General features: G+C 43.3%; 2 protein-coding genes across 6 annotated transcripts in view; both read left to right on the top strand.

Moving 5' to 3' along the window:
- clmpb (CXADR like membrane protein b) overlaps positions 1-15,124 on the top strand; it is a 75,185-nt gene extending 60,061 nt beyond the window's left edge. For all 5 annotated transcript variants that reach the window (XM_037084532.1, XM_037084551.1, XM_037084542.1 and 2 more), the window contains exons 3-7: positions 1,472-1,676; positions 4,450-4,617; positions 5,929-6,051; positions 6,565-6,706; positions 9,879-15,124. In XM_037084532.1, the coding sequence (XP_036940427.1) occupies positions 1,472-1,676; positions 4,450-4,617; positions 5,929-6,051; positions 6,565-6,706; positions 9,879-10,215 (975 nt within the window). In that variant the 3' untranslated portion in view covers positions 10,216-15,124. The remainder of the gene's footprint in view (positions 1-1,471; positions 1,677-4,449; positions 4,618-5,928; positions 6,052-6,564; positions 6,707-9,878) is intronic.
- A 4,732-nt stretch (positions 15,125-19,856) lies between these two features.
- The window catches only part of gramd1bb (GRAM domain containing 1Bb), a 125,700-nt gene continuing 118,539 nt past the window's right edge, over positions 19,857-27,017 (top strand). Inside the window, exons 1-2 of the mRNA XM_037076445.1 lie at positions 19,857-20,451; positions 20,705-20,786. The gene's annotated coding sequence lies outside the window, so the exon portion shown is untranslated. The remainder of the gene's footprint in view (positions 20,452-20,704; positions 20,787-27,017) is intronic.

The raw sequence follows: 27,017 nt of genomic DNA, 5'->3' as shown, positions 1-27,017 counted from the left end.
TCTTGGTTAAAGTTGCATTGTGGGTAATGTAAGCTCATGTTTTAAAAAGGAAAGACAGCATGTGGAAAAACAATTTTGAAACAGAATTTCTCTCCTCTGCTGTATTGATTTTGATTTGCTGATTTGTTTTTAAACTGTCCATAATGAGCTGCTTTCAAAACCCGTCGCTTACCTTACCCACGTGCCACTGAAATTGGTGAGAGTGTCAGTCTAAGTAATGTTTTAGATTCTCTGCTAAATAAAAAGGGAGAAAGAAATCGAAAACAGAGCACATTTCTTGTTTCACTTAATTTGGACAGTGTCAGGTGTAAGACATTTGTTTAGCTGTCTCGTCTTCGCATCAGTTCCATTGTGGATACTTTAATCTTTTAGCTCAAGCACAACAATAGATTTTTATTTGGTCAATTTGACGGCTTCTCTTGTAGAAAGAGCAGACGGAGATAACAGCGCCCTCAGATAATCAGCTGAATGAACACTGGCGCGATACTGACATTCCAGCAAATGCATTCATTTGTAAAATATTATTTCCCAAGTGTTAATTAAAAAGCGATTGTTAACAATGTCACCCGCGAGTGCTGGTATTCTGTTTTCCTCAAGCCTGTGGGCCCAGAGAGGGACTGTGTGGACATGTTTGGGCTGTACGTTCGCCATCTTAAGAGTTATGTCATTTGAAATGTTAACGGCAGGCTACCAGTGGAGTATATCAAGGGTATTACTGCTGGGAAATGGAAATGAAGTTAATCAAATGTGCTGTTGAGTGATATAAAAGCCCTATTTTGGGGATTGGTCACATTTATTATATAAATGCGGACATCACCAGCAACTAAAATGTTTGTTTTCATTGCCAGGATGAAGGAAAGTTAAGGAAACAGTGCAACCCAAAAATACATATTCCGACTCTTATCTGTAGTGCTTTTTATCCATGCATTTTTTTTTGTCATCAGTTGCAGAATTTGGGAGGTACCAGCCGTACAAAGGTCTGCCTTCTCTAGAATACAATCAAACTAGCTGGCAATGGCCCCCAAAAATACATTTGAAAAGCCCTACAGCATTTTCTTTTTCTATAAGTCATGACCAGGTTACTTCAAATAATCAGCAGACCTTGTTGTGAGCACCAGAAACTGTTCTCTCCTGTGTTTGAGCTTTCCAAACGCATTTACTTTAGGCCTAGAGCACCACGAGCTGAGTTCCATCTACTTCCATTATATTCAAGAGAAGGCAAACTCTCTGTGGCCGATGTCTCCGAAATGCAACAACTCACAGGAAAAGCAATTTGGATGACTGAGTAGCACCACAGGTAAGAGGTCCCTTTAAGGGATAGCTGGACAACTGTGATTTCTCACCCTCTGCGCTATGGAAGGAGGCATCACACAAGAGAGTTTGGTATTTAGGATTTGGTCTCAAAAACACTGCAGATGTTACAGATGTTAAAAACCTCTGATCTCTCTCTTCCTCTCTTCAATATATCTAGATCATTACCTTCTTCGGGGGCCAGGTGTACACCAATGAGGCGACGGGCAGCGAGGCCAGCCGCCTGTCCTTTGCAGGAGAGTACCTGGGCGGAGACGCCTCCCTGCTGATCAGTGACCTGCTGCTGACCGACTCTGGAGAGTACTACTGTAAGGTCAAGACTGGGGGAAAGTACCACTGGAGCCAGGTCAACCTCATTGTGCTGGGTGAGTGTTGTCAGACACATTGCACTGCGCACAAACACACACACACACACACACACACACACACACACACACACAGGTTGCATGTCTGCCATCAAGTTATGAAAAGACCCAGACCTATTTGTACATACATACGCACGCAGTCTCTCACACACATAGACCTAATCACTGGATCATTAGCCTGGCACATTTCCTCCGTCATGCTGACTGATCTAATGATTCAATTTGATTCAGACGGTGTGATTTGATTTCGCTCATGCTGTTTGGGTTCGTTCGGATTGGTTTTGTTGATGAGGTGAGACCAGAAACATAGGACTGGGTCTGGAAGAGCACAGAAACTGATTGATTGTGTTAGCAGCGGAGTTACATGGTCGGCCTTCAGGTTCAATGCTTCACGTCGCGTGTAGCGCAGGCTAGTGCATCTGTGTCCTCTGTGAGATCAGTAAGAAAACAGACATTGAGGGACATTCTGTAATGAAATTTAGAAGCTGAAAATGACATTGAAAAAAGGCTGCTGTCATCAATCTAACTCCTGGTAAGCTACTTAGGAAAATTATTTGTGCAAGTCACGTCTTATGTCTTGCAACTATAGAAAAGCCTGTTTTGGCCTCAGAAGCCACAGCAAAGTCGTAATTGGACGTTTTATCCCCCCCCCCCGTTTCCTTTTCTTTTTGTTTTTCCTCATTCACCCCAAAATGCGGATGGTTATAAATGGCTTAGCAACTAGCTGAGTGGTAATATGTGTCTCCGTCTGCATATCTCAAACAGCGAAAAACAACTCTGAAGGACAGACGGCGAAAAGGGGGAGCGGCTGCGACACAAAAGCAAGCCACAAAGTCCGGCGGGAGGAGCGAGATCGTTCTCAATGTCAGAAAAGCAGGCGATTTATTAAAACATCATGGGAGATTAGTTCAACCCGCGGTTATTGGTTTTCTAATGGAACAGTCTGTTAATCCTCTCGCTCTCACTCTCCTCTCTCTTCCATAAAGACATTTCAGTGAGTTAGTGCCTCGATTTTTACAAATTGCCCTCAGCTTTGCGGTGACACTTTCGATTTTGAGAGAGACGAACATTTGCATTTTTGTGCTCTCGCTCCCCACGCTAAGATAATAGCTTGGCAGCCGGGCTTGGTAGCTGGCTTGGCATGAGACAGCAGCGTTCGAGTGTATGCGTTTGTGAGCGCGCCAGGGTTTATGCGGTCCTCCAGTGGTTGTGTATGTGTTTATGTGCGAGCTTGCGCGGTAATGCCTGGATGCCCGCACTGTTCTCGTCGCAGTGGATTTGCTTGTGCGGATTTTCGACTATGTGTGTTTGGCCGTGCACTTTGTTGGGTTTTGGTTTTTGTGTGTGTGCATATGGGCAAATACAGGTGTGTTTGTACGTGTGTGTGTGTGTGTGTCTGAGACGACGCGTGCCAAATGCTCCCGCTGTAGCGAGGCCTAGCTGACCCAGACGGACGGAGAAGAGAAGAGCTAGATGAACAAAGGGAGAGGCACACTTAAGCTATTCTGCTTTATGGGGCGGCTATCACTTACTCACCACATTTTAGCTCTGCAGAGTTCCTTCCACTGCAACTTTGCTGACAAGCAGCAAAGCCAAATTCACAAAGGTGGCTAATATGACAGTGTAAAAAAAAAAATTAAAAAGATACAAAGTAGATGTTTAAATTTAGTTCACCACTGATCTAAAAATATGAGAGGGAGAAAGTAGTGTGCTGTTTTCCCTGCCCGTGTAGCTCTGCAGTGCCTCTCGGCGTGCATCTAAACAGAGCAGCTGTACAGGGCTCAGCAGGCAACTGCTATACTGTACTGTGCCTGCAGCTACTGGACTATGACCAAACCTCTGACCTGTGGAGAACATATTACCACGAGCGATCACAGCCGCCAGCTTTGGGGTCACATTGATCCACTCCCTATGGGACAGTTTGTTTTTTTTCTCCCTGTGTGTGTGTGTTTCATCAGCCCTGTGCTACATTCACCTTATTAAAAAAGATGTAAATGACGCCGGCTGTGGATATAGATGGAGAGCTTCAAATAAAGTTTACAACGTGTGCCTAACATTTCAACTTTATGCAGCCTAACAAGCCATTTGTGTTATTATAACCTCACTTTTTGTTACGCCTTTGCTCTCCATTTTATGCAGTGTTGTGTTCTGCGGTGATATGCGGTGCTTTTTGGGCTGTTCCGCTTGGTTTTACGTTATGGAATAACTCACGCTTTAGTGCATTTTCTATTTAAAGAGGAAATCTATTGCAGAATATAATTCAGCTCACTCTAGACACTTTGAGAATAATATCACCACTATCCAATCGATCAACTATGAATGGAAGATGAATTTTATGAACTTATAGAATATTTGTTTGAGCTTTTAACCTTTTATTTTACAATAGCAATAATAGTACAAAAATTATTAAATGGGTCCACATTTCATTATACAGGCCACAGTTTGAGTACCATATTCACTGTCAATGGAAAAACTACCAAATAAAATCAAAACGTCATGTAATGTACGGTGTTATTTTTGTTTACAGTGTATTTGCATCTGTTTTACTTCATGCTTAAAACAGTACACATTTCTGATACAGACATTAGACCTATTCAACGTTTACCGTTCAGTCTTTCTAGTAATTTGCTGTTTTATATCATTACAACACAACAGGTAGAAAGCATTATCTAACTAAAGTATATTTGCACCCTTGTGCTGAAGAACAGTGGTCTCCTTGTCTGTCTGTCCTTTCTATTAATATCTCTCTGATGTCTCCCATGTGCCCCTGCAGTCAAACCCTCCAAGCCGAGGTGCTGGATGGACGGCAAACTCCTGGAGGGCAGCGACGTCAAGCTCAGCTGCAAGTCCAGCGATGGTTCTGAGCCCATCAACTACAAGTGGGAGCGAGTGCTGGACAAAGGCAAGAGCCTGGGCAAACTGCCAAACCTGGCACTGATAGGTAAGGAAGATAATTGGCACTACGCTGACATGCTGACTCATCATTCGAGCCCTCTGCAGAGGAATGCTACGAAGATTCATTTTCATATTAGTGATTTTTATAGGCTGCATTTATCCGAGGAAGTGCTGAGCACACTGACTCTCCTTCACCTCCTCTCAGCTTCATGCATTCATACATTTGTAGACAGTGACCACAGCAACGATGCTCTCCAAGTGTGGATGAATTAACAGTTGCAGTGCTTTACTGAAGGCCACTTAAACAGGCTCAGATTGTCCCAATTAGGCCACTAATTCTGCATGCTTTCTTATCTTCAGTCCAGTACCAGTGCTACCATCTACTGCTAAAGACCACATTATGCATGCTACATTTTTTTTCCCCAGGAAATCAAACAGAACACAGTCCTGTGATTTCTAGTTGTACTCTGTTGGGAGGAGTTATATAAACACGGGGACCCGGGCTGATTTTGTGATCTGACGAAGATGTCTGTGACATTGAAATGTCAGCCTGGCTCAGGTGAATTATACCTGCATGCATGAAGTCAGTGTGAACAGAGTGTTGTCTTGGATTGTGTGTAAAGTGGAGAGAATCAAATGTAATACACAGGACTGGACTGGCAGCTCCCGCTACACTCGGTACCAAATAAAACATTTGCTTGGTAGTCAGCCCGAGGCACACTTCATTCACATGGTGTGGATCCTGGCATTCCTCTTGGATCATAACCAGGCGAATCTGCCTCAAAATAACGACAGAGACAGTTTATAGCAGAGAAGCTTATGGTAGGGCAATTCTCCCGACTGTGTATTCTCTAACAAACACCCCCGGGTGCCAACCTCTCTGTTTCAGTTTTCCCTCCAGTGCTCGACTGGCATCCGCGATGACACTTGCGCAGACAAAAACCTTCAAATTAATGACCTCCACCAAACAACACCTGTTCGGTCTAATTAGTTTTCATTGGACGATAACACACAGCGTCAGCAGCCATTATTTATGGGTCTGGTGAAAGGTAATATCACATGTTTGTCATTGGTTGGGATGACTAAATATCCCATGGGGCTGCGGGGCTCCATCGCTCTCTGAGACACGCTCCTGCTACTCTCCTCAAGTCCTCCTCAGCGTGATCTTAAATAAACACTCCATCAATGTCTCGCCCGCCATCCTGCTCCTCCCTCTATCTCTCTGTCTCTCTCTCTCTCTCCATAATATACATTTCAGTTGTGTCTCCTGTCCTGCAGACGTAATTGGCTTGAGGACAAAACAATATACAGCAGGCACTTGCGCACAAATGGCTAACCGCTGTTTCATTTCCCCCAGATCTCAAGAACCCAGAGATCGTGACCCTGAGGAATCTCACCATGGACAGCACAGGGGTCTACAGGTGCACGGCGAGCAATGACGTGGGAGAGGAGAACTGCACCATTGAGGTCACAATGCAGCGTGAGTTTTTGGGTGGCGAGGGAGAGGCGACCTCGCAGCGCTCACCTCACACCAAACTGCCACTCTGATTGATGGTTATTGTTTCACACTGCAGCTGGAAATACATTTATCCCCCTCCCTGCCTTCCCACCCGCCTCCCTACTCTCCACCCCCCCTCCGGTGCTAGACACTACAGGGACTGCACTAAACTTAAACTTGGTGGCTACCGGTCGCCACCTCTGCCCCATCCTTTATGTTTCACTGTCAGGCTAATACATTTCCTGAGAGGCCCATAGCAGTAGGGGTCATGTGTGCCAAGAATCACGCATATAGCAGCTCAGCAGTTTGGTGTGAAATTGAATTTGAGGCTCCGTGGCATGCCTGTAGGCGGTGCAGAAGTATGTCCAGTGAACGAGCGTGGATCTTGAGTATTTGTGGAATTTGAGATTAAAAAATGAAAACTGTGAATAACACCTGACAGTAAGTGAGTCCAGCTCTCATCACTCATTACTCTCTCCTTTTTTTCTTTCACAGATGTGAGGGATGTAGGTATGGTGGCAGGTGCCGTGGTGGGAATATCCCTGGGTGTCCTCATTGTCATATTAATCATCTGGCTCGTCTTCCGGAAGAAAGAGAAGAAGAAGTACGAGGAGGAGGAGACTCCAAATGAAATCAGGTTTGCTCATCTACTCTTTCTTCTCCTCTTTGTTTTCACTAAATGCTACGGTTGTGTGGACATGTGGGGTAATGAGGGCAGATAGGCGCGCGCGTTCTTTCATTTCTGTATCTCCGTGGGGCTGTTGCTTTGTTAGCATAGCTGCACTTTTAATGAGTTCAAACCTGTTGCAGTCTTGTAGAATACACCTGCCACTACACTTGTTCTGCAGATAAACACGGGCGCAGCTCTCAGTACGAACCTAATGTGTTATTGTATAATTACATGCATCTGAACAATGTGATATCCGCCTTATCATGTTTCTGATTATTTTTGACTCAGAAGGGAAATTTACATAAGCCATGTATTATAATCTGATGCATTAGGCTATCTAACGCTAATACATTGTATCTCCGGTAACAGAGACAGAGACATGTGGGGTACAATGCGAAAGGAAAAGGATATCTTGCAACAATATAAATATAGGTCGGGCCACCTGGGGCCGTGGGCAGCGCACCTGGAGATGTGGGTGCTGCAGCATCCATACATCCCAGAAGTGTGATCTTCGTAGGAGATGATATACACACATACTTGTATGCAAAGTTGGCAGATGAGTCATAATAAAAAAAAATTAAAAAAAAATAAAAAAACATTCATATAAACAAAACAGAGTTTTATGTCTACGTTCTCTTGCTTTTATATGCGAAGGTTTCGAGGTTCGCGGTGTCTTTACAGTACCCAAGGGTGAATTTGTTGTCCAGATGGGAGATTTACCATCTGTGGGCTAAAAACCAGACATCACAGCGGCACAGATTCAAAGAATACCAAAAGAAAATACATTGCGGCAAGTAATATCATTGCATCATAAATATTCTGAAAGTATAAGAACTCATAAGGTCATAAAAAAGTGCTTCCACACACACATGCACACACTCAAAACCTTAAAGTGTCATGCATAGGTAAAGTCAGTGATGTAATCTAACTAAGTACATTTACTTGGACTGGACTGAATATTTACAATTTCTGATACTTTATACCTCCACTCCACTACATTTGGGAAAGCAAATATTGTTATTTTTACTCACTAAATTGAATTGATAGATTTAGTTTATAGTTACTTTGTAGATTTCATGCTGCATCAGAGACAGAGTTTAAATTTTTTACTTTGCTATCAGATCCGATAATCAGCCGTGCAGGAAATCAGTTGACGCATAGTATATAAGTATATGAATATATTTAGATATATTAATAATTTACTTGTACCTTTTACAGTTAAGCACATTTATTGCTAATAAATTACTTTTGATAGTTAAATACATTCATTATCAGATACTTTAAGGCCTTTCCTCAAGTACCATTTGCATCACTTTCACTGTCACCATAGTAATATTTTAACATGATATCTTTACTTTTATGACACTGGGTAAAGTGTATAATCTTATGCTACCCTTGTCTAGTAGCACAGTAGCTGCAGGTACAAAAGCAACTCTGTTGGTCCTTTAAGTGTTTTATAGCATATGAACCCAGTTTAAAAATTATACATGAATTTGTAAAAATAAAAAGATTTACGTTATCAATAAATGATATAAGACTTAAATGTGCCATGCCTACATTTACTGTAACTGTAAACATCTGTGGTTCAATGCAACAGTGCTTCCTGACTCTGCTTAGCAATTGCTCAACAATACTATACAGCAAATAACAGCTTGTAAATGATTGATAGAATGGCGGAAAATAGATAATAGATAAAAGAAAAAAAAAACACAAGACGAAACACAAGTAAGCTGATTTCATGGTACACCTGATTTACAGCAGCTGCCGTTCAGCTGAACATGGGCTCATTTGGAGCTCCAGCACTATTTTAACACACAGCGGTGCATTAACCAGTGTGTTCATGCCAGTGTGTGTGTGTTACAGTAATAAACACCAGTTCAAGTGAAACCACTCTAAACCACAGGTACAGCGGTCAAGTCAAATGCTAGGTGACACAGCCAGCGGCCCCCTGTGTGCTTGGATGTGTTTGCTCTCTGCCTCTGAGCCTGCCTATGCCTGTGTGTCTAAAAATAAAAACAACTACAAGGTCAAGTGTTTATCGATTATCTTTTAAAAGCCTCCTTTTTTCACCTGTGTGTGTGTGTGTGTGTGTGTGTGTGTGTGTGTGTCTGCGTGGCATCAGAGCTGAGGGACCACACTGTTTATTCACTCGCTCTGAAGCCTGCGTGCATCGGAGGACCCCGCGGACCGTTAATGACACTTGTAGAGAAGCGACAGCGTTTTTTTGTGACAGACTGGAGTCGGTGTAGGTGCATATCTACCAATGTAAGGATGAATAATGTAGCGTGGTTGAGGGGCAGCTTCAAGTAAATAATGTAGATGCGATGAAGTGTTTTCTGTTTTTATGCCATGTTAAGAGTCTGAGCCGCTCCACTAATGTGCTCGAGCAGGCCACGGCAGCTTTAGTGACGCACGTCTCTTGGGAATGGATTTAGAAGCAACATCACTGCTCTTTCAAATTTTTATTTTTATTCCAAGAATTATAGAGGCTTCTGTGGTGTGTATGAGAAGGTAGCCGGCCATGAGAGGTTTTCTGTTTCAGACTTTCTGCAGAGAATCATCAGCCTGATATCGAGGGGCTGATATTACCTAGTGATTTCACAACTTGCACACCCTGGTGACCTGGTGACCTGGTGTCCTGTGACGTGATTTATAATAACTGCAAAGATCCACCACAATTTCAATACCATCTACAATCACAGCATAAATTGTTTTAGTTTGGGTGATTAATGCTACAGTCGAGTTGTTTTTGCTGTGCAATTTCTTTTCTTTTGGGCTGTTTTGTAAATTTTTGTTATCCTCCTTCGGTGCTGAAAGTTTTCATTGTGTTCTCAGCAAAAACTCTTTTTTTTCCTTCAACAATTGTATCTGGGGAACAAGTGATTTCAGCAGATTTCATTATTCCATGCAAATGTGATTCACGAACTCAGGGGCTGGGGGGAATCTTATGAATTACATGAGGTCTCCTCATAACACTACTCCCCTGTGAATAGCGTCTCAGAATAAGTGTGGATTTGTGTGTGCACACGTGTGCATGTGTATATGTGTATGGGGGGTCCTCTATTTTTAGATATACAGTTTTTTATAAAATAAATGGACCTGTCATCATTATCTGCTCTGTGTGTGTTTCTAACCACAGGGAGGACGCGGAGGCTCCCAAGGCCAAGCTGGTGAAGCCCAACTCCCTGTCCTCGTCCCGTTCTGGCAGCTCACGTTCCGGTGCCTCCTCCACTCAGTCCATGGTGCACAACAGCGCCCAGCGTGGTCACCGCCCCCGCCCACCCGCTGTAGCAGCTCTCAAGGAAAACGGACAGCCTCCAGGCTTCCCCCAGTCCCCACCAGCCTACACTACAGTGGTGCCCCCCAAGACCCCCGAGCCCCCTGCAACTCCCAAATACAACTCCAGGAACATGTCTGGGCCCACACCCCCGACCCTCATGGTGCCCGCCCAGACCAAGGCCTTTCAGACTGTGTAGGACTGAAAGCCGACCCCTTTCTTGCAGCCATGTGAGACTCCCCCCCCCCAGCCCCAGCCCCCTAGCCCCCTCCCAAAGACTAAGACTCTTCTTCCATAAACAAAGAAATGCAACTAGTTAAAAGGATGTAATTAAAAGAATCAATACTCTAAGTCCAAAAGTACTTTTAATGAATGCATACTTAAAAAGGGAAAATAAGACATGCTTGCCCCCTTCTGAATTACATAAAACAACAAAACAAAAGAAAAAATGAGATGCAACATCGTCTGTGTCTCACGGCTGAAGGCAGAACTTATTTTCCGAGTTCCTTCTTTTGGCTTCGGAAGGCGCAGGGAAGCACCGTGTGCAGCGAGGTGGAAGGAGCCCCCCTAGTAGAGCTTTTATTTATTTATCAAATCAAACAGTTAGGCATGCAGTGGAGAAAAACAGAGGAGGGAAAAAAAAAAGGGAAGGAGCAAAAAGCTGGATAATAAAGAATATCCGAGCCAGGTACCAATGGAGCCACGCTGCTGCTGCTGCGCTTTGGTTGTCGACAAATACAAGATGGATACAAGCGGGGCAGAAACCCGGCGGAAGTAAACGCACGAGTGTCAGACAGCTACTGATTTTTTTTAATTTTTTTTTTCATCCAGGAGCAGGAGGCGGACGGGGGAGGTGTTTGTGTGTGGGATGAATCTCTGATTCATGTCGCCCTGCACCTCCGATTCGCTGCTCCCGGCAACCTGCTCTGAAAAAACCACAAACCCCTTTGCCTCCCATGGGCCGGCCCGATTGTGCCCATCCATGTGGACGGGCAGGGTGCGTGGCGTGTGCATCAGCCGCCTCAGTGCACAGCAGTTCCCGAAACTGACTCAGCTGGCTCGCGAACAGCTCATCTGCTTTACCAATCAGCAGGGGGAAACTTCAGGTACGAGGATGTAGCATTGACAGTGGAGTCGAATCAATGGAGTTGTCGCTCTCCCTCCCCCTTCCCTTCCCTCCCACATCCTGTCTCCATCTATGGACATCCTTTTCTGGTACTGAATATCTTCCCTGAATAATTAAGTAGTGTGTATTAGGCCTGTAGCGAGTCAATACTTTAAATATAGGGGATAAGCATCTATTAGACCAGCTGGACTTGTTTTTCTCTTCTTTTGTTTCTGTTCTCTCTGTGTCTCTTCTCTCTGAGCAGGTTGTAAAGGGTGACAGACAGCTATTTGTCCATTCATCCATATTAAGAAGTGCCACCAATCCCTAGGATGGGTTATTATTATTATTTTTATTGTTGTTGTTGTTGCTGTTGCTTTTTTTTCTTTTTTACTCTTCTGTTTACCTGATACATTTCTGAACTGAAACCAAAATCTGTCACCATGAATGTGTGATGTACAAAGATGGTGGATCCCATTAATTTTTCTCAGCTCCCGCCGCCCTGCTGAATCGATATATTCGAGCTAAGGCACAAAGAATTGACGCTGACGTTCAATTTCACAATTACAATGTCTGAATGAAGGGAGTTTTGATTCTGTGGACTTCAATTGTATAGGGTGTGTATGCTATCACTGTCAGTACTCTCCCCGGATCCATGACAATGGAGTGGCACTCGATTGCTGTCTCTGTGAATCACCGGCTCCTGCTTGGTTACTGGTGGAGCTGTGCAAGCCAATCCCCACTTGTCGCATCCAGTGCAGTTTGATTGAAAGTATCTGAACATAAAAAAAAAGGGCAAGTAGCCTATCTAGTGTGCCTTTGCAATCCCTCTTCCCCCTTGATGGTTTCTTTCTTTGTCCTTATCTTCAGCACACCAGTGGTTAAGTCTCTGTTCACATCCAGCTTCGAGGGTCAACAGTAGCAAATGCTGTGATACACAACTCCACAAACTTGCCCTAGTAATAACAGACGCAGCCTAGGGAGCACCAAGCAGAGTGAATTATCCATGGTGAGAAAGCAATCCCATGCCATGGGACAATGTACTGTACATTCTGTAATCAGTCTTGTTTTATATTGTACATACAGATAGATATACTCACATGATGTCATTTAATTTAATTAATAAGGGTACGTGAGGGGAGACATGCCCCTTACAAAAGAGTCAAGCGCGACCCGGGAGTGAATTCAAACCCTGTGTTTATTTGATTTTCAATCACATGAGGCATGGAAAGGTAAAGTTCACCTTATCTTTGGACTCAGTATTCATGTGAAACTAATATTATCATATGTAACAGAAGGTATCTTCACATCTACTGGCCAGATTCTCGCGAGATGTATGGATTTTACTGATCCTCTGAATACAGTTTCTTCCAATTTTAGTGACACAGTGACCTTTCCCTTAAATTTGGGCATTGACAGGTCATCTTGGAGAGTAGCTGTCAGATTTCCATAAAATATGCTCCGAGTATTCGCAGTCAGCACATAATGACTCCAGAGCCTTTACTCTTAGGATATGCTGAACTATTTAAGCGCCCCGAAAGAGCAAATTATCACTGTGTGGAACAATTTCATATTATAGCTTGTATTAATGTAGGGCATCTTGTGTTGCTGAAGTAAAAACCTGTCACGTTCGGCAACTCAAAAGTTTCCAAAACCGACATCTGTCCGAAAAAAAAAAAAAAGGCGCACGTGGTTTGACTTCACATGCTCGGGTCTCACGCGTGACTCCGCTGTAAGGGAAGATACTAAGAAAAATGCCTTTTATATTCAACTAGAGACAGCAGTTCATATTCGAGCAGGGAAGCTACTGCGTGCGTGTGTGTCTGTGCGTTGCGTTGCGTGCATGCGTGCATGTTTGTGAATGTGTGCGCGTGTGTGTGCGTGAGTGTATGTGTGGGTGTGTGCATGTTAATTCAGTATAAGCCCTTGGGCCACACCCACACATTCTCATGTTAGCCATTCAGTGAGCAAGAAGGATCCAGTCAGGCAGAGTAACCTCTATCCAAATTGATATGACTGCAGACTGGCAGTGTTTATTTGAGTTTTTCACTGACTTATATGCCTATTGCACATGGCTCCACGGACAGCAGTCATGTTTTTGCTCGTGGGGGTGGTGTCTCGAGACTAAAGCACGTCCATAATTCATAACTATTGTCAGCTCTGGAGGCCACTTGTACGCTCCCTCCCTGCTCTTGCTGTCTTTTAACATAGAATGCACTTGGCCCTGGGTGTACTGATGGCATCTCAAGGCGCACACATGCACACACACACACACACACACACACACGGGACAAAACAGGTGAAATTTGTATATACACACACACACACACACAAACAGGTGCACGTGGCACATTCAGGTCCACACGGGAAACACAGGCGTGTGCGTCGTGCACGTGCACAGTTGTGCATGCACTCATGCGCATGCAAACACACACGGTTTGCACAAACAAAAAAACAAAAAAAGCCCCGAACAGCCATCCTTGTTATTTCTGCTCCTTCAGAATCAATTTGATGGATCGAATGTCTGGAGGTATTACGACTGACTGATGGAACCAGGATACTAAATGCAGCACAGAAAGGGACACTCTACACTGCAGCACCCGGGGGACATCTACACACACACACACACACACACACACACACGGATACACGACAACAGCTACTGTAACAGAACTCACACGTGCATGTAGGCAAACACACACATGCACTCAGAAAGACAGACACTGCTATGCATTTTCACAATCTGGATGGCATACGCTTCGAAGACTTTTTGTCAGGGGACAATGTGTGTGAGTTGTCCTGGGAATCAGGAGAGGCATAACAGGATTGATAGTGAGCCAGGGCTGTAGGCTCCTGCCATTGAGATTCCCTCCACCACAGATGAAAGTAGCAGCGGAGGTGGAGGATGGGATGCAAGTCTTCCAGCTGTTAAATTCCTCCAAGCTTTTTGATTTGCTTTCCAGCAACTGCAAGTCTCAGGTGGCAGATTCCCCAGTTTATGAGCCCTCGCATTGCATCTCTCCGCTCGCGCGTGTGCAGCTTTGTGGCCTGACAAAACTTGCGCTCTTTCCAACAAATGAATTTTAAGGAGCTTTTGTCAGCTGAGTCGAGGGTGGAGGAGGGAAGTCTTAACGCACCTCAGAGTGTGTGCAGCACATCCGATACCATTCTTCAAAGCAGTATCCATCAGCACTATATATTGTCTTATTATCAACACTCAGAGGTGCAGTAAACATGAAATCATCCATGGTTATCCTGCGTTATATGATAGGTGTATGAATCTCATGTAGCCACTGTGTTTTATGTTCTATGAAGCGGTTCTGTTTCTGATTAGAAGCTGCTGAGCAGGGCAAAGCGATGCTCAGACTTTGGGTTTTGGCCTCGTGCGTCGGTACAGGGGAATGTGATGTCTTGTTGCTTTTGACGGAGGAGATGGACGGGGCTGAGGTCGACCTCGACAAGGAAAGCCAAGGCACCTGCATGTCATAGGAGATTGAGCAGATGAACGGGAATGCTTTGCTTTGATGTAACATAACTGTATTCGGCTAAAAACAGAAAAAAGAAAAAGGAAAAAAAAAAAAAAAAAAGAAAATCTACAATTGTAAATATATTCACAGAAAATTTTATGAAGCTTTATTTTTGTCTTTCTTTATTTTGAACTTATCACCCATGTACTTTGCACTTTTTTGTGTGCTGTGCTCATCACCGGCCTGTACGGGATCTGTGTGGTTGGCTGTTTTCTCTCGACTGCATTGTTTCGACGTCAGGGGGAGACACGCTCGGCGCGGCGTCACTAAAGGGAAATGTAAGACACTTTGGTTTTTTCTTTAATCTCATCTGGTTTTCTGCCGTGGCTTCTCTTTGGTTTTGTAAAACAGTACAGAATTCCTTTTTGTTCGTTCGTTTGATGAAAACAATCCATGTAAATATCACAAGTAAAAAAAATGTATATTTTTACGACTTCTGAGTTATTACTCTTTCATTTGCAAATAAAATATTCAATGACAACTTAAATGGTCTTGTGGCATCTTGATTTTCGATTTTTGAAAATACATGACAAAGGGACAGGCATGTGATGTTCAGCTCAGGTATTTGTAATGATTACTCTGGGTAACCTTCCCTTTGCTGTGGGTCTGGGAACTGATGTTGGTGCAAATGATGTTAACAGGTAGTGACAGGGTCAAGGCCTCTTTTCATGCTCTTTACTCTGTAAGGTACTGTACATACGTATTCGCGTAGCAACAAATTCAGTCAACTTGAGCCAGCTGACTCAAGGGAAATTTGACAGCTGCCAAAAAGCAAGACATTGTTAACCTACTTGTCAGAGAAATCCGAACCGGAAGGCAAAAAAAAAAATAAGCAAACATGGATATTATTAAAAGTCACAGGCCGAGAAACATCCTTGTGTTTTTGAAGCAAGTCCCATTCACAGCAGTTACAGTACATGACTTTCACAATTTAGGAAATCAGTCTAAAATCTTGAGATATGCTTGTTTAACTGTGCAAGTGGCGTGGCTCTAAATGTTAGGGGCAAAGCTCGAAGACTCTCGCTCACTCACTCTGTCTTTGGTCCAGACTATTAATTATTCAACCAAGTGTAAACACAACAGGACACAATTTGTTTGCAGACTAGCATTTGGGCATTAATGACTGTCACCATGTGTTTTTTTGGTGGGGGTAGAAATTACCATACCATTCATCGACATGGTGGAGGATATCCTCATCAGATTTGATTGAGAACCCTTTGGTACTACCATTGTGTTTTTTTCCCTAATTTGAATAAAAGCGGGCTTGAAACTAGTGATTGAGACCAAAACCTCATCAGGAAACTTTTTACTGAGGCAATAAAACAAGCAAGAGATAAAGTAATTTCCTCATAAGCTTAAATACAGTCAGACTTCTTTTTTTGCAACCAGTGAAGTCACCCCCTGCTGGTCATGAAAAGAATGCAGGTTTTATGCACTACCACAAGGGCCAGGACATCCTCTTTGTTAATGTATACATTATGTTTTCCAACATGGGGTTTTTCTAACAATCTGTATGACCAGCATGTATAATAACATAATGTTAAAAAAGACAGAAAATGAATCTGAATAACCATGATGATTGTGACTTTTCTTGTAACACCAACACTGGCAGGTAGAATATTCCACTTATTCTGAGAATATACTGTGTCACCACTGACAATGTGGATTTGGTTTCAAAGCCAATACTTGAAAAGCAACTGCAAATCCCCCTCAGTCTCTGCTGTGCTGTCTGTAGAGTGCGAATTGTGCAAAATGTAATTCTAATGTGCTAAATTTGTTGGTGAACATTGTAAACACTTTATCTGCTACACATCAGCATGTCAGCACAGTCATGCTAACATTTGATCAGTCAGCTTGAAGAGTGCAGCCTCAACTCTCAACACTGTTAGAACAGCTAGCAGCGATTTGTATTGCCTGCTTTATATTTCATGTGTGAATATAGTTTTCTTCGTGCCTTTCAGGGGCCAAAAACTGCAGACACCTGAAGAATGCTTTCTGCAGATGCACCTAAAGATGCACCATTCAGTACTCAGTACAAATTAATTGGATGCTTGAATAAATAACAATAGGTATTTCGCTAGAGATATAGATGTCCCTGTCTGTGCAGCTGTTGTAACTGAGTGCGTCACGTCATGTGGTCCTTTAGTGGCTGAGGATGCAGCTCTTGGGCAGGCTCCTTCCTCCTCGACATTGTCCTGATCTCCACTCTCTACAACGCCACGCTCTCGTCCGTGGCGACGAGGTCAGCGATATCTATTGACCTGTCAGGCGCTTATTGACTGACATTCGTCTCTCCCCTCTGAAAAAGTTCCTCTTATGTTGACAATCTATTGAACTGCCAAGACGGAGTGTCCGTGTCAGCCCTGGTTGGAGAGACTGGCTGTGACTTTATCTCAGCCCCAAGGATGCGCACAAAAGGTATGAACTCACGAAAAAGTGGGTTGAACAAGCAGAAACGACGGCTCTGAGTTAATGCACATGATCCAGCCACGGGGGACGACACAATCACCAGCGTGTTCTCTGACATCTGTTTGTCAGAGGAGTTGGCTGCAGAGCGCTCGCTAAATTTGCATCTTCTCAAAACGCGGCATCCATATTAAGCAAGATCAGATTTTCAAGGCCAGATCACATTCCTCCTCTGTCTGCTCCGTGCCTCCACACCCACTGTTCCACATGATTAGTCATGTGTGATGACACTGTCATAAACCCATCACACTGGCGTTGCCTACTCACACACAAACACAAACACACACACACACTCCAACAAATACAAACACCCACTTATTAATGCATCATTTGGGTTGTGGCTTTGACTATCTGAAAACAAAAAAGGAAAGGTGTTGATTTCCAGTGTTACGGATGATGAGGGTTATTTTCTCTTTAGATATAATTTTGTGCCTATTTAGCACACATTACTGCTGTTGCAAATCTTCTAGTAGTGAATTAACACGGACACTCACGCTCTAATTAGCCCAAGCACAAAAGTGATAAAATATGTCGTCTCGCAGATAAGGAATATTTTCGCTCTGAGCGAGCTTTGTAGCCTAATTAATACCAAATCTTATTTTGCTCTTGGTCTCACTCTGTAATCTACAAAGTAAATACTAGAAGATTGCAACACAAGGCTTTCCATAATTGAAGTCACTTATATAATTGCACCCCCTGGTGTTGATTGGGGATAGCTCTCTTGTTATCAGTGATGCTGATAGGCTCTTAATGAGATGAGAGGAATCATAAGTCACACATCAGACACCGTCAGTCGAGATTAGTTAATCAGGAATCTCATGTGTAACCTATATTAAGGGAAAAAGAAGAAAAGGGGAGCTGCAGAGAAAGTTTGGAACATGGTGATCTAATTTCAGGAGCTGAGCTGTCTTTCTGTCTCTCTCTTTTTTTTTTCTTCCAAGTTTGCGAGGCCTGGATAACGTTCTCCTCTTCACTGGACAATGAACGTATGTCTGATCAGCGGATCTCATTTCCTGGGTCTCCACAGACGACTGTAATCTAATTCAGTCGTGGCCACTGTTTGAAGATTGTGAAAGAAATAGAAAAAAGTTATCCGTCTATGCTGCGATCCACCGAGCACTGTTGTCCCATCTGGCTCAGTGGAGGAATATAACAGTAATATTGTTAGTGGGTCTCATCGGGTACAGGTGCTGCACATGAGTGGCTTTGCTTAAAGCTCCCTCTGGTGGAACCTGAGCACAACATATTGCTGAATAGGGGTGCCGCAGGAGGAGTTTACATGTTGCTGTTTCCGTTTTGATTAAAAAAAAAAGGAATGTGCAAGTGTTTTATCTGATTGGTATAAATGTCAGCACACCACTGTTAGAAATTAAATTGGCTTCACTGCCGTCAGTCTCTTTGATCAATCCTGTGTACTTCTACCGGTGCTTTGTGTGTGTGTGTGTGTGTGTGTCTTTGCACCGATTATTTCTGGGTAATGAACACTGCTCTGTGACCCACATCCAAAGTATGTTTCGCTCTCCGACAACTGCACTAATTACAGCGCTGTCATGAATTCAGACGGAGAGGTTAATAGCATGCTATTTCTGACACTCTTTCACCGGGGCTGCAGCTCCACTTGAGAAAAGTTGAGTTGCATACATTGAGAAATGATCCACCGGTGGGGGCCGCACTCAACCTGACACTGTTCAACATGACGGGGCCTATAAATGTGTCCATCGATTTACGTTGTGATTCTTCCCGCCTTCACACTAGTCACACGGCCAACGAGATGTCGTAATATTCAATAATTAAAGTGTTTTGTTCCCTCTGTTAGGCAGGGAAAGCAAGACGCGTGAATATTAATTGAGTCAACAGGAGTCTTAATTCTGAAAGCCATTAGTCCATCTAATTGAAAAATGTGGCAACTAACGATTCAGTATCTTTTAATGGAGCATGTCGGCTAAATTAGACAAAGGAGATCCATAATTATAAACGCTAAAGAGAGAGAGTGCCACTCAGCCGAGGCTTTCACCTTCAGACTCCGCGCCTTAACACATGTTTTTTGTTTTTTGCTCACAGGGCGCTCGTCTGAACGCAGCTCTTAATGTGCTCCGCTTTATTACCACAGTTTGCATCATTTCAGAATCCATTTTCAATGTCGCAAAGATCCACTCTGGGCGCGGCAGACGGCGTTCACTAGCTCACGAGTCAGAGGGGCTCGCCGTCAACCATCAGTTAAACGGTGCAGGCAAACAGTCAGCTTCACCCTTATTTCATAGATGATTAATCAATCTCATGAGCACGTGCTATAACAAGCTATGTGCACGATCAGAACCTATTGAGGGCTTGTAGAGGCATCGGTGAGAGACGGGGAAGGTTTCATCTTTCATGTCATGTTTTCGATCTGCTCACGCGTGGCCCATAAAAAAGTTAGTAATACACGATCATTTCTACAAAGTGTTTCTACAAAAAAAAAGAGTATCTCGACCTGGGGAACAAAGCTGCTCTGTAGTGTGGTGGTACGGCGGCGGACACTTCTGTATCTTCTGCCAGATGGCAGCAGGGTGAACAGGCCATGGCTGGGCTGGGTGTTGGACCGATGTCACTGATGCTCTATGTATGGGTGCTGGGTGATGCGTCAGGGCCTTCCAGCCCGAGGGCCCCTGGCTCCGGAAGTTTTACCATTCCTAAACTTTTCTACCGTGATTACTTTCAGGTAAACATCCATTACCCTGCCAGAAAAGTCTTCATTCATACTTTTCCAGCTTGAGAGGTGACTTATGATCAAGTGAAAGAAAAGCTTCCTGTATTCAATTACAGTAAAAAAAAAAAAAAAAGGGAAAAAAAGTGGGCTGTGGGTGAATGTAGCCCACTTCTGCACATCCAATCTTGTCCTCTACTCTAGAGACATGCTCGAGCCTCTGAAAGACATTTTTTCTTTCATCACAAACATTGTGCTAATGACAGAAGAAGCACAAAGTCAGTTACATAACTTCCTCAATTAGCTGACAACCCCCTGGAGGACACCTGCAGGTCCCCAGACTGTGCCACCACCTCTCCTGGCAGCCCGAGACGCTCCGGCAGCGGGGTAATAATAGTCTAGCCCGCCTTCAGTAGGTCGGATCTCCGCACTTGAACACACAGAACTGCGAGTTACCGAGTGTGTTGAACCTCGTTAGCAGCGCGGAGGCTTCGCTACAGAGGACATGGCCTTCGGGCATCTGATCCCTCAGCTCAGGCTGGAGGAGCCGGCGGAGGACGGAATGTTCAGGGGCATCACCTTCCGCCCCTTCCAGCATGGACAGCACCAGCGCGGGAAGTCAAGCTCTCCCTGCAGCGACAGGAAACGACACAAGTAAGAATTTCTCTGTGGAAAAAAAAAAACAGGTTTGAGGGGGTTTAGGCCTGCCGGGGAGGAGAGGAAATGCACAAGGCGATTATTGCCGGTGATGTTGAACGGATTAAATGTTTGGTGGGGGGGGGGATGTCAAGAAGATACATCCACCGCCTCCCCTGACATACACTGTGGTGTAATGAAAAATAAACCATAGTAATCCACTCTAAGAGTGCAAAGTCAGCCCCTCGTCCTCGCTGTGTTTGAATGTCAGAGGTATAAAAGTGGCACCGTGGAGAGAGGGAGGAGGAAACGAGGCTATGCCAACCTGCCCTGCAGCGAACAAGACGGAAGAAGTAAGCTAACTCAGTTAGCTAGCTAATGTTGCTCTGCCTGCATTAGTAGAAGTCTTAAATTTGGCTGGTATTTAATGCATTAATCCGGCCTGTCCATGTCTGTTAGCTTGCTAACTTCTCAAAACCAATTCAAACTTAACTTTTTTTTTACTGTTTACTGTTTTTTTCAGTTTACTGTTTCATGCTGTATGTAAGGACAACCTTAAATGATTTATACTGTACAGTCAGTTTGTAGATGATTATTAACATGAAAAACAGGAAGACTTTGACCAAAGTATTGTTAGTTATGCCGAAAACACATTGCAGAACCTTCCAAAAACAGCTACCGGTTCCCTTGAGCAAAGCATTAGATAAATGTGTTTAAACTCGTGTACACCATCGCACCTGTGGTGTGTACATTGCTGTTGATTAATGCGGTCCCTGTTAGTAAGGATGAGATGATAGGTCAGTCCCAAAGGCGGCCACAGCTTCTCCAGCCCAGCTGTGTCCAGTTGTCTTAATGACAGTCACTGATTGTAACCTGGGAATTTAATTCAATGTGGTAGATAGAGCACGAGTTGGTATGAATGGTAACATGGAAAACAGCTGCTTTCGTCTCAGTCTCAGTGTTGTGCGTGCTGACACACTCGTGTTGCCTGCTTTTCCTACCATGACAAGTCAAAGTCTGCTGTAGAAAGAGATCCGATGACAAAACTTACATGGTTTTTATTTTCAGATTAAAGCCCGCTATACCAGGTGTTAACACTGACATTGTTGGGGGTCACACGATGACCATCGACAATGTAGAAAATATGATCAGATGAATTATCGTAAAGGTCATTATGTGTCTGTGGTTAACCGACAGCACAGTGTTCAGCACCACAAGGTCTAGAAGAAATGAACAAAGTACTTTAAGCCAATCTTAGACAACCAGCCTGTGCCTGATAACCGTCAAAAGGATGTATAGAGTAGATAGATGTAGATATTGCACACTGTACTTTATATCTACACATAATCTGGAACTGGAAAAACATATTTGTTATTGGAATTCTCTTTGGTGTGATTTTACTTCCTCGTGAAACGAGAGCAGACATACTTCACGTTTTTTCATTATCATTATTTTGAGATGACAGGTCAATTATTTAATTATCTCAAGATAATCAGGGCAAGGCCAACTTCTCAAGATAACGAGATAATATACCTTGAGAAAACTTTTTTTCTTGTTTTCCTAAGATCCCAGGATGATTATGGGATAATTATCAAGAACTATCTCCAGTGAACACACCTCGTTTCCTCAAATAATGTAATAATTGCCTTGTATTGTCGAGATAATGGCATCAAAAAATGATTTCAAGCATGGCAGTTCTTGGTTTCTGCATCATTCAGCGAGAGGCTGATAGAAAGTTTCCTGAGCTGTGAGCTTTATTTTAGGTTTAAGGAACTTGTCTGCTGCGTGTTACAACACGACTGTGGTGAGAGATATTGCTGTGAAACTGCAGACATCCCTGCCTGTTGCTATGGGAGCTGTCACCTGGGACAGTTAGGATCTAATTGGGGCTTTGTCTAATATGAAAACTGGCTGTTAGCAGCCACAGTGGCGTGATGATTAGGCATCCATCTCCTCCTCTGTTGAACAGTCATCAACTCCTCCAATGTCATGAATCTATCTTGTGATTCTCTGGGTAGAAGTGATGCATGCCAACTGTGTCAGAGCCAGATTACACAGCTCAGTGATAGTGTTAGAGCACTAAGGGGCATCTGTCTAATGATGTGTCTTCTAAAAAGACCTTCTGGGCTTGAAAAAGATTTGTTCTGCACAATAATCAGATTAAACCCAAAGTGTGAAATGTGCCAAATTTTTTAAGACGTACCCTTACTCTGGGCTAAAATTCACATGGGTACTTTGAAGCGTAAGGAGCTGCTTCAGTGGTGTTGCTTTAATCACAGAGGAGCCGTGTTACGAGGCAACGAAACCGAGTGTTTCAGCGCACGTGTCTCACTTCGACTCTTGCTCCAAGCAGAACAGCACAGACTTTCTGGTAAAAACAATCGCTGATCACCATCCTTAGTGCCCTGTTAACCATTAAACTGCTGAAGGTAGTACAAAGAATGTGTCCACACCAGATGTGTCCGCAGTTTTTGGACAACACGATGCATTTTATTGTTGCACAAGTAGGTAAATGGTCTCCAGTAGCATGACCTCCCCCTTCAGAGGAAGAATGGGTGACATTAAGCACACTGTCAGCTCCACTGAATGGTGCCCAGTTGTCACTTGTCAGGTGCCCAAGCTTGTCTCAGGTGGATGTAATTTGAGGTTATCTGTAATTGTTGTGGCAGCCCCTCTGGCTGTCTCCGTGGCAGTATACACAGTAAAAATGTCAGTGTGGTCCTGACAGTTTTTTGAGCTACACTGCTGCTGTTTCTTGCTGTAGGCTGGTAATAAATCCCCAGAATTATTCATTGCTGAATCATTTTTTTTTCGCATTGCCTGCAAATACGTTTGCTGTCATCTCCCAAATGATGATGGGATTCACATGTCAGATGATAATGTGACAACTTAAGCCCATGTAAGTTTTTATGTCAGTGCAACTTGTCGCATGGGTGTTATTTGGAAAACCCGTAACTTCTGCTCTGCTCTTTTGCTGCATACTGTACAGGTTCCGTCAGCAGGAATTTTACTGCCAGTTGATTAAATTGCTCTTAGGGAGGCGCTAATAAAGAATTCATCTTGTCCAGCCCGTAACACTTCTGCTAGGCTGGCATCACTCCAAATGGATGAGTGTGGATGTTTTCTCTACTTCACCTACTCATTTCCAATCAGTAGAATTAACGGACGGTCGCTGCCAACCTTGATGTCATACTTTACCTGTTTGGGATACTGAGGACAGGGATGGGAAGAGAGGATTAATTAAAGGTTTTTACAATATCATACCATATGATAACTTAAGTTTTACAGAATATCAAAACTCTGTGTTCTTGAAGTCCTTTTTGTCCTGTCGATTTTCAGAGTTTTGTGTAAAATGATGTCAGATTTGGCTTTTTTGTGTTGGTCCAATGCAATTAAAGGAAATAGACATACCAAAACATTTGTAATTGTAACACTTTTCTGGGAGAAATGGTGCATTTTCTGGAAAAGTTCCAGGGGTGCCAATATTTTCATCCATGACTGCTGTACACATTGACCTATCAATCCAGCATTGAGGCTATGTAAACTATGTTTCAGTCACCCCTTATTCACTGTTATAACCAGCAGTAGCCAGTAAGCTCGTGTCGCCATGTATAGAAATATATCTGTTGTCATAAATGTCAGAACCTCTTTAGTCAAGCCTGCTACATTCAGAGCCCCCGGTGCTTTTCATACCAGAAAAGCTCACAGCTTTTGGCCCATGCTGATGGCAGTGGACCTGGCAGAGGTGACGCACATCCTGCTTCACACAAGGTCAGGAGAGCCCCACACTGTCACGAATTTCCCAGCTCATTTTTTTTTATACTGCATCAAGTATACAGTCTAGTGAGGCAGAAAAGGCTAGTAGAGGGTCTACTGAGACCTGGGCTGTGTTTGAAATGTCTTTTTTGCTCAAGACGGTTTCTTACTGAGTGAAATGGCCTGGAAGTATCCAAGTGGCAGAGATCATAAGAGCGGGTCAGGCTTGTTCAATAGAGGGTACACTTGACCATCCTTTATGAAAGGAATGGAGATAATGCCCTTACACAGTTCCTTGAGGCAGCAACATTTAAAGAGATGGACCAGTCATCAGCTGTTGCACTTGCTTAATGTAAAAGGACCACTGTTCTATTTTCCTAATTCCCTGTAACTCCTTTACATCATGACCTCATGACGTTTTCCATCGAGGTCAGGGAAAAGGCACAGGAATTAATGTCATGGGTCAAAACAGATATTGTGCATGGTGGATTGGATTGACAGTGGCAGTGCACACATTTACTGCACACACAGTGCAGAAAGTGTTTAAAAACAAGTTGGCATCATAGTGCAAAAATAGCAGTCGCTGTAATTGGGAGAAAACAGAGGCAGGCAGGCAGCCAGTCGCAGCCATTACATCACCAGAAATACCCCTTGTGGCTTACCTTAGGTTATGCTTTGACCCTTCCTCTGAAACACAGGCATCTATATACTTCAGGAGTCTTAGAGGGATATGGAAACATGTACATTTCTAACTGTGTGTGATATGTGGCCTGACTATTTTTTAAATTATTGAACTGTGTCAGTTTGAGCCCTGAGTATGATTGCAATTCACTTTCTTCTTTGTCACAGCGCCCTATATAGAAGCTGGGACCACGGATCCAGTGTGTGTAGAAGGGTACTAATGAGGACTCAGTCAAAGCCGTGACTGGTAAATGAGGCAGATCCAAGCCTTGGTCGAGGAATTGATCTTTTCTTTTATCCTTGCGAAATCTTATGCAGCAGCTCACTCTGATAATCCACAAACACTGCCGAGATCAAAGCTGTGACTTGGTGCATTTTAAATCTGGGTTTAAAAAACAGGCTCCACTACTGGTTACTTTCAGCTAGAAAAACTATTAAACGGCTGATTGTTGACAATAGAGAGGGAGACAAAAGCTGTTGGATTGCTCACATTCTCATTAAAATGTTTTACTTGAATGAAAATATGAGGCAATGGAAGTTTTTTCTTTCACAGTACATCTGGGCTAGCACATGTGTATGGAAGAGCTCTGTGGTACTTATTTTACTGGGGCTCATTTGCATGCTGCAGTGCTGTGTTGGGCCTCCAGTCTTGTTCGACAATGCTCTGTGAAACCTGCTGTGAAGCTTGGGGAAAACACTTTTTAAAATTCCAAATTCCACTCGCAGTGAGAGCATTACATAAAAATGCTTTTTGAAGTCCCACAAATATTTCATCATTTAACTGGGGTTACTTTACCTTTGGGTTTTTCCACCTGTAGCTACTACTTAATATTTGACATGGGAGATTTAGTTACCCCACTATGTCCGTCAGGTGGGTCTTTGACACCTTGCAGAGTCATTCAGTTATTTCTAATAGATACAGAATAAGGTTAATGTTAGAAAGATGATATTTGAAACAAATTGGAACTTTCTTAGAAAATTAATTTGATTTCATCATCATAAATTTAGAGTGCAGGCAATTCATTTACATTTAGGGCATTTAGCAGATGCTTTTGTCCAAAGCGACAGTTATTCATTCATACATTCATACACTTATGGCGGTGGCTGCCATGCAAGGTGCAGACCAGCACATGAGGAGCAGTTTGGGGTTCAGTGTCTTGCCCAAGAATACTTACACATGCAGACCAGGGGAATCAAACTAGCGACCTTTCGATAACTAGACACTGGCTCAATCCCTGAGTCGCTCCGCCAATGACAATGAATGAATTAAATGAGCTTGTTTTTTAGGAAACTATGATGGATATTTTACACGTTTCTCTAATTTAAAGGCTCCATTATGTAGGTATGTAGCCAGTGGTTGGCTTGTCTGTTCTGGGATGCTGTAGAAACATGGTGGTGCAACGTGACAGACTCTGTCAGAGAGGACCCGCTCCCTCTGTAGATATAAAAGGCTCATTTAAGGTAACGAACACATGATTTTTAATTCAGGTGATTATACGCTAATGAAACGTAATTTTGAATGTTGTATTACTTTTCTGCCAACAGATCCCCCTAAGACCTACACACCTTTAAAGACCAAACGGTTCTTTGATGATAATCAACAGAGCGATTGTAATGAAAGTAATTGGTAGCTGTAGCCCTAAAATGGATGTAACTATGTATAGATCTTGACACTGCAACTGAAATGCTTGTCTGTCTACAAGTAAGATTTGTTTGAAAATCAAAGGCTGTGTGTAAGTGTAAGTCTTAAATGGATGAGCAGTGAACGATAAACAGGATGTGTGTGCACTACAGTTACAGTATGATCACAGAAGACGTGGCAGTATGACCAGTAGAAGAATGTCTTTTACGCACTGGGCCACGTTCTGCAACTTATTGGTAACTAGTGTAGTAAGGGAACGTTGGATAGGATGTGGCTGATTAGACTTATTTGAGAACCTGGAGATTTTACAGGGAATTTACTGTGTTCAAGTCTAGAAGAAACAAAGGTGTGGAATACTTTCTTAAGTAGTTTGATGTGCCACTGATGGCTCCTTACTTGATATCAGTCAGATTTGACATGGAAGAGCCATTTAATGTTCCTTAGACAGTTTTGTACAGTAGTGAACTTGTCTGTGACTTCAACTTTTATTCATTAAAAGTTCATT

Source organism: Acanthopagrus latus, chromosome 2 (genome assembly GCF_904848185.1).
Source record: "Acanthopagrus latus isolate v.2019 chromosome 2, fAcaLat1.1, whole genome shotgun sequence".
Classification (NCBI taxonomy): Eukaryota; Metazoa; Chordata; class Actinopteri; order Spariformes; family Sparidae; genus Acanthopagrus; species Acanthopagrus latus.
The sequence above is the reverse complement of the archived record's forward strand: the minus strand, read 5'-3'. Positions and strand labels throughout refer to the sequence as shown.